Source organism: Lepisosteus platostomus, chromosome 19 (assembly GCF_059453375.1).
Source record: "Lepisosteus platostomus isolate fLepPlt1 chromosome 19, fLepPlt1.hap1, whole genome shotgun sequence".
NCBI classification, from domain to species: domain Eukaryota; kingdom Metazoa; phylum Chordata; class Actinopteri; order Semionotiformes; family Lepisosteidae; genus Lepisosteus; species Lepisosteus platostomus.
Window position 1 is genome coordinate 17,074,910 of NC_142629.1, and position 14,348 is coordinate 17,089,257.

Consider the following 14,348-nt stretch of genomic DNA (forward strand, 5'->3'; position numbering starts at 1 on the left):
ATAAGAACAAAGAAGGATATTAGGCCCAACTAGCCCATCTGGTACAAGGATCTCATCCAGCTGTTTCTGGAAAATAGCCAGGGCATCAGTATCAACAGAAGCAAGAAGAGCCTCCTCTTGTCAGTTTTAAATACATTTCCTTTATTTGTTTGTTTATTTTATTTAAAAACATACGTTCGATTGTGTCCTGTGGTTCATGTTTCACTATTCAAGTCTACATCATTTTCCAGATAGTTCTTTAAGAAACTCTGGGTATAAACTTTAACAAACATGGCTGGGTACCTCATTCCAGAATGACTTTAAAAAAGATAAAACAGCTCAGAAACTTTTATGTTCTGTTTTATCTTCCCTGTAGGTTCTCCTACAATCTCCTTGAGAATTCTGAGTGTATGAGTGTAGGTTGCTGTAATGAGATGGGTGGGGGTTAAAACTGATTTCAAATTGCTTTGAAAGAAGAATACACTCATGGTCTTCTTTGCACGGGACTGAAAAGGGACAACTCTTTCGGCCTGTCAGTACAGGAATTTCCCTAGAGCCCTGAAAAGAAAACTTCTATGGACTGATTCCAAAACAGCAATACCTTCTCTATAAAGTTGAACACAATTGTACACAATATTCTGAATAGGGCCTTTTAGACCACACACTTCTTACGTACATTAAATAGTGAGAGAGGTGGTTGTTTCTTGGAGGAGTTGGGGTAGAGGCTTTAAAGTGCTCTGCACAGGATTCTTAGAGTGATTTATCTCTAGATAAGACAGATCCCGGCACATGCAAAGTGAATATGACCTTTCAAAATCCAGCCTTTTATATTTATTAAAAATAAGCTCTAAAAAAAGTGAAACAGACAAACAAGCTCAGTGGTATTTTAAGGTGATGGTTCCCAAACTAATTCCAGAGATACAATTGTTCTCCCAAGATTCCAATTATGTCACTTAAGTAACTTAAGTAAGTTAACTGTTTTCCACCTTTATAAGTAAATTCACACCCACCATTGTACTGTATATAACTGTCAAAACCTCTGTTTCCAAGTCAATAAGATATTATTGGACCAGAAAAATAAACCCCCTTTTTTATCGTCCCCTTCATTGCTATCGCACTGCACGACATGATGTGGGCAGGATATTACAGGAGTCATTTCTTTCTGTACCAGTCGGGGTGCACTTTGATCCGAGATGAATCATTTCTCGCATGTGCTCGACCCTTGTGGCTCATGTGCAGACTTCGCAGGAGCCCATGCTGAAATGGAATCGGATCTGAAATGAAGAAAAGCCTTGCAGTGCCATGTCCGTTCCTCTTTAATGTACACAGGGACAACACCCATACCAGCCTGAGCCGCAAGCACTGCGGTATTAGGAGTTGTGAATGTTTTCTTTCTGTTTAGTCTCTGACTACAATCCCTCCTGCCTTCACAGAAAACTTTTGAGAGCCAGAGAAGTTCGCACTTTCCCCGGTTCACCAAACCAGTCTCAATCACAAAAATACACACAGCGGCCATCCTTAAAACACACACGCAGAGAGTGATTTTCAAACCTGGTTTTACAAGCTGGTCCCATTTTTCTGAAAGTAACTGCAAAAGGTTAGAAGCCAAGAGACAGCTTAAGCATGGGGGGGGAAAAGTAACACAGTTAACGTTTTGTTAAAATAAGCAAAGTCTCAGTGGAGCAGAAAGAAGGTGGGCTGCACTTAACCTTCAGACTAAGTGAAGGAAATCTGGCACTGAACAACATTTTTCACTATTTCCCCACATACCTATGGGACAGTTTTTTTTTTCTTATAATATGACTAATGTCAGGATTTGGGTTAACAGTTTTCTTCAGAAGGAGTGCATCCTCTTTCGGTTTATCACAGTATACTTCCTCTGTCCCCGCTACATCGGCTGTTGTCTTTTGGAAACATCAGATAAGGCACCAGGGAACAAGGACGTTCCAATCTAACGACTCCAGATGGGAGGATGGACAGTGGAGTCAGAGAAGGGAGTCTGGTGTCTGTACTTCACGGTGCTTTCTAAAGGGCAATCGCTAGATCTGCACATTGTTTAAAATACTATTCAGATACCATGCTACCTCTGAATATGGTTTACAAATTAAAAAGAAAATTCAGAAGCAAACAGTTAAAAGAAATAAGGCGTTCCGTCGTACTGGGCTCCATTACAACACAATCAAAGTTTTCGGGACTGCCGAGTGGCGGCAGGGTCTCACGTTGGGCACCGCCTTATTCCCCGGTTCTGAAACCTGCTGCTGCGTCTGTGTGGATGTGAAATATGTCACCCTTTCGTTTTCAGAACATTTCCAATTGGTGAAGTTTCCTTTTCCCACCCCTCCGGCGTTGAGCTAGCACATCCCAAAGGGGTTTTATTGAGTTGAAAAGGGGACTGGGCTGTCCGTTTTTCATTTATCATCCTGTGTTTCCCTGAAGCAAGGCCTTTCATGCTTGGGGGTCCTGGAAAGGTTGTTTTTGGAGAAGACAGCTCTGGTCGTAGACTTTTCTTTGAGGTTTCCTGAAAAATACTGAATGTCCAAGATAACATATTTTTGTATTTTCTTTACCTCTTTTAAAAAACATTCCTCACTTGTCAGGATACTGTTTGCCCACTTACTTTTCAGTCTGCTGGGGTTGACAGTGGCATTTGCTTTTAAGATACCTGTATCAGGTTTCATCATCGTCTTCTCAGCTCAAGACTAAAAAGCTTCAGCCCGTCAGTTTAGGTCGTTACCCTGGTTACACTTCGCGGCACTGGTTCCAGAGCAGCAACATCTCTTCCATAGCATGGTGACAATATCCTAAACAAGGCTTTACTAGTCCTAAACAATTTTAATATAACAATCTCTTGATTTATACCGCAAAATTCTGTCTGCCTTTTTACATAATTTCCCTTCATTTTAATAAAGATGTAAATGATATGTCAACATAAACACCCAGGACTTTCCATAAGCAGCCTCTTCTAGCTCTTTCGCATTTTGTATTTGTAATTTGCTTATACTGCCTGCGCACAATGCTCTGCGCTTGTCTACATTAAACAGGTGTTTTCCTAGTCTTGAATTTAAATTTTTTTTTTTAATTTAATTTGCTGCTTCTACAATGCACAGAATTAAATAAAAATTTAATTATTATTGATAAAGACCAGAGTGACCGGACTGAGCTATTGATCGCTTAAGTGGAGTAGTGTTCATGCCCACTAGCTGAAATCTGTCACTCTGGCCTCCTGATTTGAGCGCTCACATTGCACAGTTGAAATGTGAAGATCACTGACAGGTTTTTGTTTTTGTTTCCACCTCTCCACTTTGATATGCAGGACTGCAGTAAGCCAGCAGATAAATGAGCACCATTCAGGACACACCCTAGACAGGACGCCAGTCGCCCGCAGGACGTAGTACACACACAGATGAGAGAACACAGTAACCGAGACCAACTGGAACCCACCTTGCGCCCTGCAGCCCTCACCCCAAAATGTTTATTTTTCCTAAAATAGCATATAACCATAGATTTTAAAGTCAATTTGAAACACATATTTCACAAACAGAAATTGTTCAAGTACCAAAAAGTAGTAAGTGCTAAATGGCATCTTAAAGTAGTGTGGTTTGGGATCTATTTGTGTATGGGCCCAGCAAAGAGTAACTGTAAAAGTCACAAAACCCCAAAAAGTACTTTTTCACTGATAAACTGAGGTTTAGGCTTAAAGCTAATTTTATTTATAACTGCCAGGCAGAAGAACATTTAGAACAAGCCACTGCAACAGTTCTATGTGTTAAAAGTCATTTGCACATAAGGTAAGAGACATAAAGCAATTTTCTCAAATACTACCATTTTATACCTGATTATTCTTTTAAAATCAATACTGTTTTACAAAGAGCTTAAAATGGCCTCCGCTCCAATAATTTCAAAAGTTGGGATAGGTATGGGTGTGCTGTTAAGAAATCAAATGTATTAGGTGCAGAAACGACAAAGAAGCAGAGATGGTAGTTGGTTCACCAGGCCTCGAGTTAAAAATGGCCGAGTCCACACACTGTGCCCTGAACCCATTTATAACCACTGTGCCAGTTGTATATCATTAAATTAAGACTGAACCTTGTAGTTCCAGAAGCAACATTTTAGTCAGTAAAAAAATAACAACTGCCAAATGTCAGCAGTGCTGTGAATAAAAAAAAAAGTTCAAGGCAGATGTTTATTTTCAATTCTACTCATTACTGTTTACTCGCAGACTATTGTCATATGTCTCTCAGATTCACAAAACATGATTAAATTGTTACAGCCATCTGAAAAAGAAGTGATTTAACACCACAATGGGGATATCATGGTTCCAAGATCACGTTCTGTGATACTAGCAGACTATGGATCGATATACCTTTTTGATCATACAGTGGATCAGAAGCAGTGGCAAGCGGTTAAAACATTCAGCACATCCCCCGAGATGAACACCGATATTTGGGTAAAAAGAATATTAAAACAGACGGCTCTGAAACTATAAGTTATGTTATTTACTGTTTTTATTTTCAGATGAAAAGATGTATTTCCGCTTATTGAAGGCAATATCTTGAAAATCATTTGTCTTAATCCAGAGGACAGAACCGAGGCTCCCAGATAAACATTTAAATCTCTTTAATTTGACTGGGATATTATTTTCACAATTATCACTAAGAGTACTGTAGTTAGAAAAACGGTGCCACTGTCTACATCGACGTCTTCTAGGCTTATTTTTCTTGGTGTTTTCTCATGTAGGGGAATGAGGAAAACAATCCCATGGGATATAAAAAACATAAAAACTCTCCTACTCACCCCAACTCAAGGGAGATTAAATAAAATAGAACTGAATGCTTTTCCTTTTGGACTGTTATCTCGGGAGTCCTACTTATGTAGAATTTATTAGGCTTCTAAGGCTGGGTAAGGCCTCAGGATCCTGTCTCAGACATTCACACTTAAGCAGTTTTTAGGGGACTAAAAGAACAGATTCAAAAACCGTCTTGGGCAAAAGAAAGCTGAGAACTTTGTGAAACTGTGACAGCTGTCGGCTTTCAAAAGACGGAGTGTACTGCCAAACGTGGTCTCTATAAATATTCTATTTTTACAAGCAGATCTGCGGGCCGCAGATCCATCAGGGCGATTGTTACAAAACGTTACTATAACAACCACATAAAGCAAAGCTCAGTCAGACATTATTAACAAAACTGGTTGCCCTGGTGTTTACACTACAGGCTTAATGTTAAATTGATGACAAGCTGTCTTTTTGCAGTGGTCAAACAAAGGCAGATTAACTCCTTTCTGAGCACTGAAGGCTTGACATACCACAATGGGCAAACTGTGGTCAAGCCTCCAATCTCAGGATTTTACTACAGTGATCAGCTGGCCTAAATGCGCACATAATTTATTTTCTGCACATACTGTAGGTTTTATATAGTATGAAAAATCAACTGTCTTGACTAAAACAAAGGATGGGCCTTCATCAGCCTTTTGCGGTCAGTATTTTTTCTTTGCACTGAATACCAGGGTATTGCTACTTTAAAGAAATCAATTCAGCCATTTTCTGACCGCTGCATCCGATATAAGGTCATATGACAGAGCCTATCCTGGCAAGCCATGGGAACAGGGTACACACACACACACTCTCTCACCAGGGCAGGTTGTGCCAGAAGCCAATTCAACTACCAGTACTGTATGTCTGCTGACTTTGAGAGGATACCAGAGCACCCAGAGGAAACCCACAAATATGGGAAGAGCACCTAACCTCTATGGAAAGCACCCCAGACCCAGAATTGAACCCAGGACAGCAGGGAGGCAGCAATGCTGACAACTGTGCCAGCGTGCTGCCCGTTAGTTTGAACCAAGGACTGATGTTGAGCAAACACGTTTTTTACTTTTATACTGCAGCTATGGGTGGTCTCAGCCACGCGAGAAGCTGTAGAGGTGACCCCACTGCGTAAACATAAGATGAGGCTTGCTCAGGCTTCCTCTCGTCTTTCAGAAAAAGAAGTTGAGGAGAACTGTTCCGTTTTCATTCAAGTGAAGAACTTCACTTCACGTACGGGGCAAGTTTGACTAAATTATCACTTTTCTACAGTATGTCCAAGTGACGTCCCCTGGGCAATTCAGAGGAGCGGGAACATTTTACAAAATGGAAGGAGTCCACAAAACCGCTTCTGCCAAACAATGAACTAAATCTCTGAAGAAAACAACGATACAGTTACAATGATTATTTTAATTGCTCAATTGAGTCATCGGTTACTATCAGCTCATCACAATCTCTGTCCTCGACCCCAGATTATTGAAGGTCTTCTGCTATTAGCTGTTCAATTGGACCTACTCATCTAAGGCCAATGTAAAGAAAGTGAAAAGCACACACATTTCTCTTCCCTCCCTGGGCAGGCACTGTACTGGGGCTGATGATTTGCTTCCCTTGAGAACAGCCAAGACCATACTGTAACAGCCTGACAGTTCAGCTCCAGTCAGGAGGAAAAGAACAAAATGCTAGACACATAAGAAATGTGTTCTTAACTAAACATCCTCCCTTGGGACCCGTGCCTAGGCAGTATAGTGCTGAACTCTTGTCATTTGTATACTACTAAAAGTGTGTTAAGCGTCATTCTCCGTTTTTTGTTCCTTTTTTTAACTTGCAGCAGTTAATAGTCAAAATACAAAAACTGGCATTATATAAAGATGCAAGACCTTTTATTTACACTCATTTGAATGTCTATGCAAGACTTTATGTCCATCATCTGTGTTTATTTCTGACTTATTGATTTTGCGCCAGCCATTCCACGGAAACAATTATGAAGAGATGATAAATGCCCTAATGCGTTCTCTTATTTTGAAATGCAAACCTTTTAACTTCAGTGCTTTTTGCTGCTTTTCTCTGCGTCACATGCATTAGTGATGAGGTCACGTTTGGCCTTGAGTCGCCTCTCAGAAAACGGACATGTTAAATACTACAGCAGGCAGGTTCTCAAGACACCTTTCTGACTCAACACACAACAGTCGGCCCAAACACAGAAACTACAGTAAGACACCTGACAGGCGTGAATATTAAGACAAAATCTAATCATAATTTAACTGACCGGTCTAGTTGCATTTCTGAGACGCTGCGTCCGTTTTTCAGGACCTTGACTTTTCAAATATTAGCACCAAGACTCAAGATGCACAGACTGCAGGACGGCTATGTTAGACCATCACAGCAAGTCTGTTTCGTGCATTCAAGAGTTATTCGAAAACATGTCATGACATAATTTATTTTCTTTTGGCTAAATTTAGAAAGCAGTGGAAAGAGCCCAGAAAACCATTCAATGGTTTGAAGGGCAGAATAGTTTCTTATTAAACAAACTGGCTTAATATGCCGTACTTACAAAATCACGAATGACACAAAATGACACTATAGTATGTGTAACAATTCTGTGTTAAACATCCTAAAATTGAGCACAGAATGACTACAATGCAGTCAATCACAGAAACTAAGCAATCCAGAGCCCATTGAGTGCTGGAATGGAAGATCTCTATGGAAAATCAGGATGCTGCTATAAGTGCTGCTGGATGATCTTCCCTTTGGGCCAGAATTTATGAACCAACATCCCAGTGTGGTAAATAGGGACTGTTGGATCTGCAGTCGTCCAGACGAGATGTTGAACTGAGGTCTTGACTACTCAGTTGTTGCAGTCATTGTAGGGATTGTAAGAGCAGGGATCCTGGCTATAATTTAGTCTCAACTTGCACAACCTGGTCTCTCTAAAATGTCCCCCTTTATTCAACGGGTGAAGCCATTTCTCACTTCCCTGACCGGTCTGCAGTGTTATGGGGCCCCTGGTGCAGAAAAGCTACATTTGAAGTGGGTCCTTTTACCAGTGAAATGCTTTAGGATGAAGCACGTTATAAATTGTAATTCAGTATTATTTAAATGTTTGAAACAAATGTTTCAGAAGCTAAAACAAATAATTGTCTTAAGTTATTAAGCTAATTATAATGATATTATTTAAAAAAATATATTTTTAGATTAATTTAAAGAACAAAATACCATTCTTAGAGCTGCTAAGACAATATTCGGCACCTGCCAGCTACTGAAATAGCATGGAATGTATTTTGCAAATACAATCAACTTTTTGTATAACAGTTTTGCACTTTTACCCAACCCTGGTGCTACAGAGCCTTAATCCAATAGCTTTTGCAGGCCATCATTAAATCACCAATTTCTAAAGACATGGACCAATTCAAGTGTGTTTAATTAATCATGAGGTCTGTTAAATTAAGTAATTTAGAGGTCACTTAGGATTAAAATCGAAGTAATCTTTAACCCTCAAGGACATGAGTGGTCTTAATTGAATCGATCACTTGCTTGACTCATCAATAATTTATAAATGATGCCAGTCTTTGAAACCACAGGACCTGTAAGACTAGCTGGATCAGGACCACGATTGGAGACCCCTGCTGTACAGTATAACTTCATCTGTTTACAGTATATTTACTGAGAGGCACTAAAAATAGAACACGCTATTCAGAACATGAGAAAGGTTTCAAACAAGAGGTGGCCATCCAGTCGATCTAGTCCATTTGATAGTATTCTATCCAGGGAATACATCCAGGGATGTCATCCAGCTGTTTCTTGAAAAAAAGTCAAGGTATCGGCTTCAACAGCAGAACTGGGTAGCTTGTTCCACACTCACACAGCTGTATTGTTTCCAAGACTCTTTTGTTGTTTTTTTATAACGTTTCCCATCTCAACAGCCTTTGCATATACAATACCATTCAGTTTTTATGCATGCACCCCAGCCTGATATTACAGTATAAGCATCATGAACAAGCAACGTGCACGGTTCTTTTCTGTTCTTGTGCGACAAAGGGATGCTCTTGGTTCTAGACACGGCATACCTCTGCATGCAGGTGAAGTTTCACATGTGGCATTTTACAGAATTACGTTTTTTAACTACACTACATTGCCATGAGTTGATTGTTCCAGCACTGCAGAGCTGAAGGTGTGAATGTCCAAAACAGACCTATTATTTGACCAAACAGACAATAGGGGTATGAATCCTATTTTAACAAGACACCTCTCCATTTCTTTAAATTTTAAAGTTTTGATGACGTCTTTCGGGATATACAGAAAGACCTCTCTAATGTTTCGATTGGGTGTTTGAAACCCTTTTGTCAGGCACTGTGTTTGAAACCCTTTTATCAGGCACTGTCAAATCACGTTCAATTTGCAGCGCTTTAATCTGGCTAGTGGGTGTTTTTGCCGTGGTTAAAGTGCAGGACCTTTTCTGTGCATCCTTCCAGAACCTAGTCCCCAGTCACTGAACCAAGATAAAACCAATCATAATTCTCAAACAGCACTCATCGGGTCGTTCTTCCCCGTTGAAATGCCGTTATTGAAGCTGATAGTACTACTACATACGAAAGTATTATACGACTGGTGTATTTAGACGTCTTTTACACTACGCTGCGTCCTCGTCCTTTTACGCTGAAGCTTATGTCCTCGTGTTCCACAACATAACGTAGCACAAATCCCAAACGCATTTTATTATTTTTTGTCAAACGCACAATACAAAAATGCAACTTACTTAAAAACAAAATCAAATGATGCATTAGTGTATAATTTGCATATCTGTGTTTTTTGTGAAGTTACCGACTAACTGTAGTTGTGTTAGTCGAGGCGCTTCTTGGTGGTGAATTTCTTGAAAGGTTCACTGATCATGGTTAATCTGTACCAGCAAACCTTTAATCCATTTGTTTCATTCAGATATCGGTAAATGATTTCCAGTTTCACTGAAAACATTAGTACAGCAAGGGTACAAATTTCCGATATTTATTTTTTTAATGTATCTAATTAAAACATTTGACATATTTGCGGTGTATTTTAACATTCAGCTTATCTTAAATACTGTTTGTATATTTCTATATTAATCTTAAAATAGTTACTCACACCGTGTCCATGTTTATATTTTTCATTTGGTTAAATATGAAGTTTTTTTTATAGGATTCATTAAATATTTTACTAAAGTCTTTGGAATTTAAAATATTTCACACTGTTTCGTTCAGTAGAGAACAATAACGGGGTTGTTTTCCTGCCATTCTAGTTCACAGCACAATAACTTTTAAACTAATCGAGAGTCTGTTGGCAAGCACCAGATGAAAACAGCCTCATACCCAAGATTGGATCAGACTAGTTATGCTGTATGTCACTAAAGTTACTTTAAAGCATTTTGTTTCCCACTCGGATACAAATATTTTCTCTAAAAGCTCAAATGATATTTTGAGACGTTGTTCCCCCCGGTAAACACACTGTAAATCACACAACAACATCAAGGACAAACAGGCAAAGAGCAGAAACTGATATTTTCCGCTAGGGATGTAAATCCCAGCTACTTACAGAATACTTGTGTAGTACGGGATGTCCGTCGCTTCTGGTACCCGGTCGAGCCCTGTGTTAGAGCAGTTAACGACACTTTGTGGTCCCACAACTGAACATGTACAGTTCTTGGGACAGTGATGGTTGACCGAGTCCACCATTCCCGAGGTGAGAGCAAAACACAAGTAAAGCAGTAGACTGGTGGAAAGTCCGAACAGTGAGGAACAGACGCCATGTTTTCGCTTGGATACAGTTTGTCCATTTCCACAAGGCATCGCTCACTCACATCGCATCGCCACTGAGGTTGCTAATCTCTCGGTCGAACTGGGGGGAAAAGTTTCTTCTTTCGGTTGTTTGCATGAATATCATTGAAACCTCCTTCCCCCCCCGATTCGAAAACCTTCCTTATTTGAGTGTACCAATTCCTCTGGAAAAAAAAAAGTTTTGAAACTCCTCTGCTAAGTTCTCAGGAAACTTCCTTCTCTGTTTGCTTTCGAACTCTGCAATGCCATGTTTTCAACACTAGGGTTTCTTGCAGGGAAAACTTCTTGAGGTTTTGGGAGTTCACTAACGAGACGAATAATCCCTCAGCCCTGAGATGCTGTATAATTTTGTTCCGTATGAACGCTGTTGTATTGTAGCCTATTAACTGCGCGTAAAAATAAATCAGATCAAAACGTTTTTCTCCTTTATTTGGAGACACAAACATCAATAGCTGCAGCTGCACCTACTGTACATTAAATCGTTTTGCAACTACTAAGTAATTTTAATATAGGGTACGCTTATTTTTAAAACGAAAATGTCTGGTTATGCCTGGTTACAAGGTCACGTCAATTTGTGCTACTTTGTTGTAATTCCTTTCTATTATTGAAAATAGTCCGTTTGAGAATGTATATCCAATGCAGAAAGCTCCTATTATTTTTTTATACAACTAAACGAAATAAAAGAGGGATCTTTTTCTCGAATAAATGTAGACGTCCGTATAAATATGTAGAGTTTACAATAATGTTTTACTTTAAAGAAGTATGACAAGGATATACCGTACATTGTTACTGATATTTCTTTTTAGAATAGTTTAATATACACTTAATCAGTCCAGGTCTTTAACACAGTAAATGTTAAATATCCTTATTTTTAGATACATTGTTACAGACAGGCAGTAGTAGGATTCTGTTTTTCATTGTCCAAACAAAAACATTTACAGAAAGTGAAGTTTATTTTCATCATAGCGGGCGAAAAGTAAAGGGAAAATATAAATATTGAATGGATAAACATCTTAAACCAAATAGACTGATGTTTTGTATAGCTTCAATGTTCTGATAGCTTGCACCGTCTTTAATGCTTTGCATATACTGTATATTTTCATGGTTGAGATTGTGATATTGTATTAAATATCCAGAATTAAACAATATTCCTAACTTAGTCCTATCTCTAAACCTTCTCTAAAGTATGTAGGATTCAAGATACTTCATTTATAATAAGACTCTGGAGGACAGGTCATGAATTTCAAATCTCTGGCTTGTTCTTTGATGACTAGATAGCATTTTATATTAGGATATACCCCTCATATCTCGCACTTTCATAGTAAAAGATTGTATTTTGATGAGAGATTTTGGTGCCAGCCTTGAATTCAAATTAGAAGCCTCTTGCCAACAGTCAGGCATATCATTATACTGTCTGAATAACATGGCTATACATACAGTACTGAAGCTATTGCAGCCAAATTGCATAAAGAAAGTTTAATACAGTGTGTACAATTTAGCTACATTGAAGAGTATGTTTGTTTTGACAGGGGAAAACAACTTAGCACATTTTATTGTTGAGGTATTTCAAATTTCTTCTATAAACGATCCCTTAGAATTCCAGAGGTTTTCCTTATTATTTGTTTCAGTTGCAATTTGGCTCTCCAGCTAAGGAGATGAAAGGTACAATTTACACGAAAAGCAAACATAAAAGAAAATAGATCAAAGCCAAATACAGTCTAATTTTAAATTGTTCAGAATCGGTGTTCCCTAACCAGACAGCAGCATTCAGCATCTCAGAAAGTGCAAAATACTATTATCCTAAAAGCAACCTGCTGTTCCATTATCCTTATTATACCCCAAAACAAATCAGTCTTCTTAATACCATTGATGTGTGCCAGTATCAATGAGGTACTTTCCTGTGGCTGTTTCCATTCTATAAGTACTTTTCTTTATAAAGAACAGAAGAAAGGCTGTAAATTAGAGGGTATTTGGCCCATTTGGTTCATTGGTTGAACAGTCTTCTGAATGAGCAACTACCTGACCTAGATAAGTATTGAATACAATAAAACCGTGGAAGAGAATAGCTCTACCAATGTCTTTTGTTCACCAGCCTTCTCCCTGTGATTGAGTGCATTGTTTTAGTTCTCTTCCATTGGTACTCTCTCATTCAAAAAAACATGAAGACTCGCATTTTGTCAAATCTCCTCGAAACCGTTTGCTTTCACACTCCCAAAGGTTTTATCTTTACTAATTGTTATACCTGACAAGCTGACTCCGAAAGAGGGAGGAAAAAAAACACTTCAAATTAAGCAAATCACTAAAAAAAAACTGACACTGAAAAGTACAAATAAGACAAAAGGGATTTGCTCATTGTTGTGTGAACATGGTATACTGTACAAGACAATGCAAAGCATTAATCCTCAATAAATTATTCATTTTATTTTCGCTCCTCCCCCTCAGAATTGAGGAAACTGTGCTGCCAGCTCAATTCTGGAATGACCATGTGACAGCAAGCAGGCAGCTGTAGCCGAACTGTGCTTCCTCTCATGAATGCAGCACTTAAGTTAATTTAAAAGACAAATACAAATGTACACTCTTTTGAAATACAGCCACCAAAGAAATAGTGTACTTGTGTAAGCATATGTCAATTTGTTGTTAATAGGTGTGTGACAGGCAGGGATATTTGGCTGTTGTAGAAGAACACAAGTAGCTGCACGATGGCGTGATGGTGAGCGTTGCTGTCTCCAGTGTTGGGGCCCTGGGTTCAGCTCTGGCCCCGTAGTCCTGTCTGGCTGGAGTTTGTACTGTATGTCCTCCCCTTGTCCCGCATGGCTTTCCTCCAGGCGCTCAAGATTCCCACATTCTGGACATAGTGGTAAGGTCAAGTGGCTTCTGGGGAAATCAGCCTGGGTGTGAGTGTGACCGTGTCTCTGTCTGGGCCTGTCCTGCGATGGACTGGCGTCCCGTCCAGGGTGTATCCCGCCTTGCACCAGTTGCTTATCAGGATCCCCAGCCGCCCAGTGTTGGAAAAGCAGTTAGAAAACGGACGAATGGATAAGAAAACAAAAAACGTAAAGAAGCTCTAGCTCATTTTGGCTATATGACGTACTTAATTACGTTAATTACGTATTTAATCTGAGGTAAACATTGCGCCGTTTCTTGAAAGAAGCCGGTAAATTGGCTTCAACAACAGGGCTGGGGAGTAACAAGCTTCCTCTCCCAGGTTAAACACAAAGCAAAAGCCCCCTTCGCTCTCATCCACTTGCACCCTGACGTTGGATGTTTTTAAGTAATGGAATTTGATAAGATGTAAAGCCTCCTTGTGACTTCAGCTTTAAAGGCCTTAACAGCCATTACCAGTTTGGTTTGGAGTCTTCATACACCTAGTTCATGAGTATTTGCAGACTTCCTTGCATGAATGCAAATACATTCAATAACATCGAACCAAAAACGAGTGCTTTAAGCTGCGGTTTCTACTGTGATATGTAGTGATTCATAATTATTTTTCATCTGCCGTATGTACCTCTCAAGGTTGAAGATCTTGCCTCCGTTTGATCTTTGTGTTATCATTTCTCAACCTTGAGTTGTGCTTTGAAATCAAAGAAAGGCTCATGCAGTATTAATGTGGATATGAGTAACACATAACACCAGACATTTGTTTTTGCATTTGGATGGAAGTTTTTTTACAGACGCTACATTCAAACACACACTGAACACTAGGGGGAGCATCTTCCTCAGACTGTCCAGTACAGACGATCCACACCAGGAGTAGGCAGTTCCAT

General features: G+C 39.3%; 1 protein-coding gene across 1 annotated transcript in view; it reads right to left on the minus strand.

Moving 5' to 3' along the window:
• pkd1a (polycystic kidney disease 1a) overlaps positions 1 to 10,852 on the minus strand; it is a 102,724-nt gene extending 91,872 nt beyond the window's left edge. Inside the window, exon 1 of the mRNA XM_088613149.1 lies at positions 10,343 to 10,852. Within this exon, the coding sequence (XP_088469275.1) occupies positions 10,343 to 10,596 (254 nt within the window). The 5' untranslated portion in view covers positions 10,597 to 10,852. The remainder of the gene's footprint in view (positions 1 to 10,342) is intronic.
• Positions 10,853 to 14,348: the final 3,496 nt, after the last annotated feature.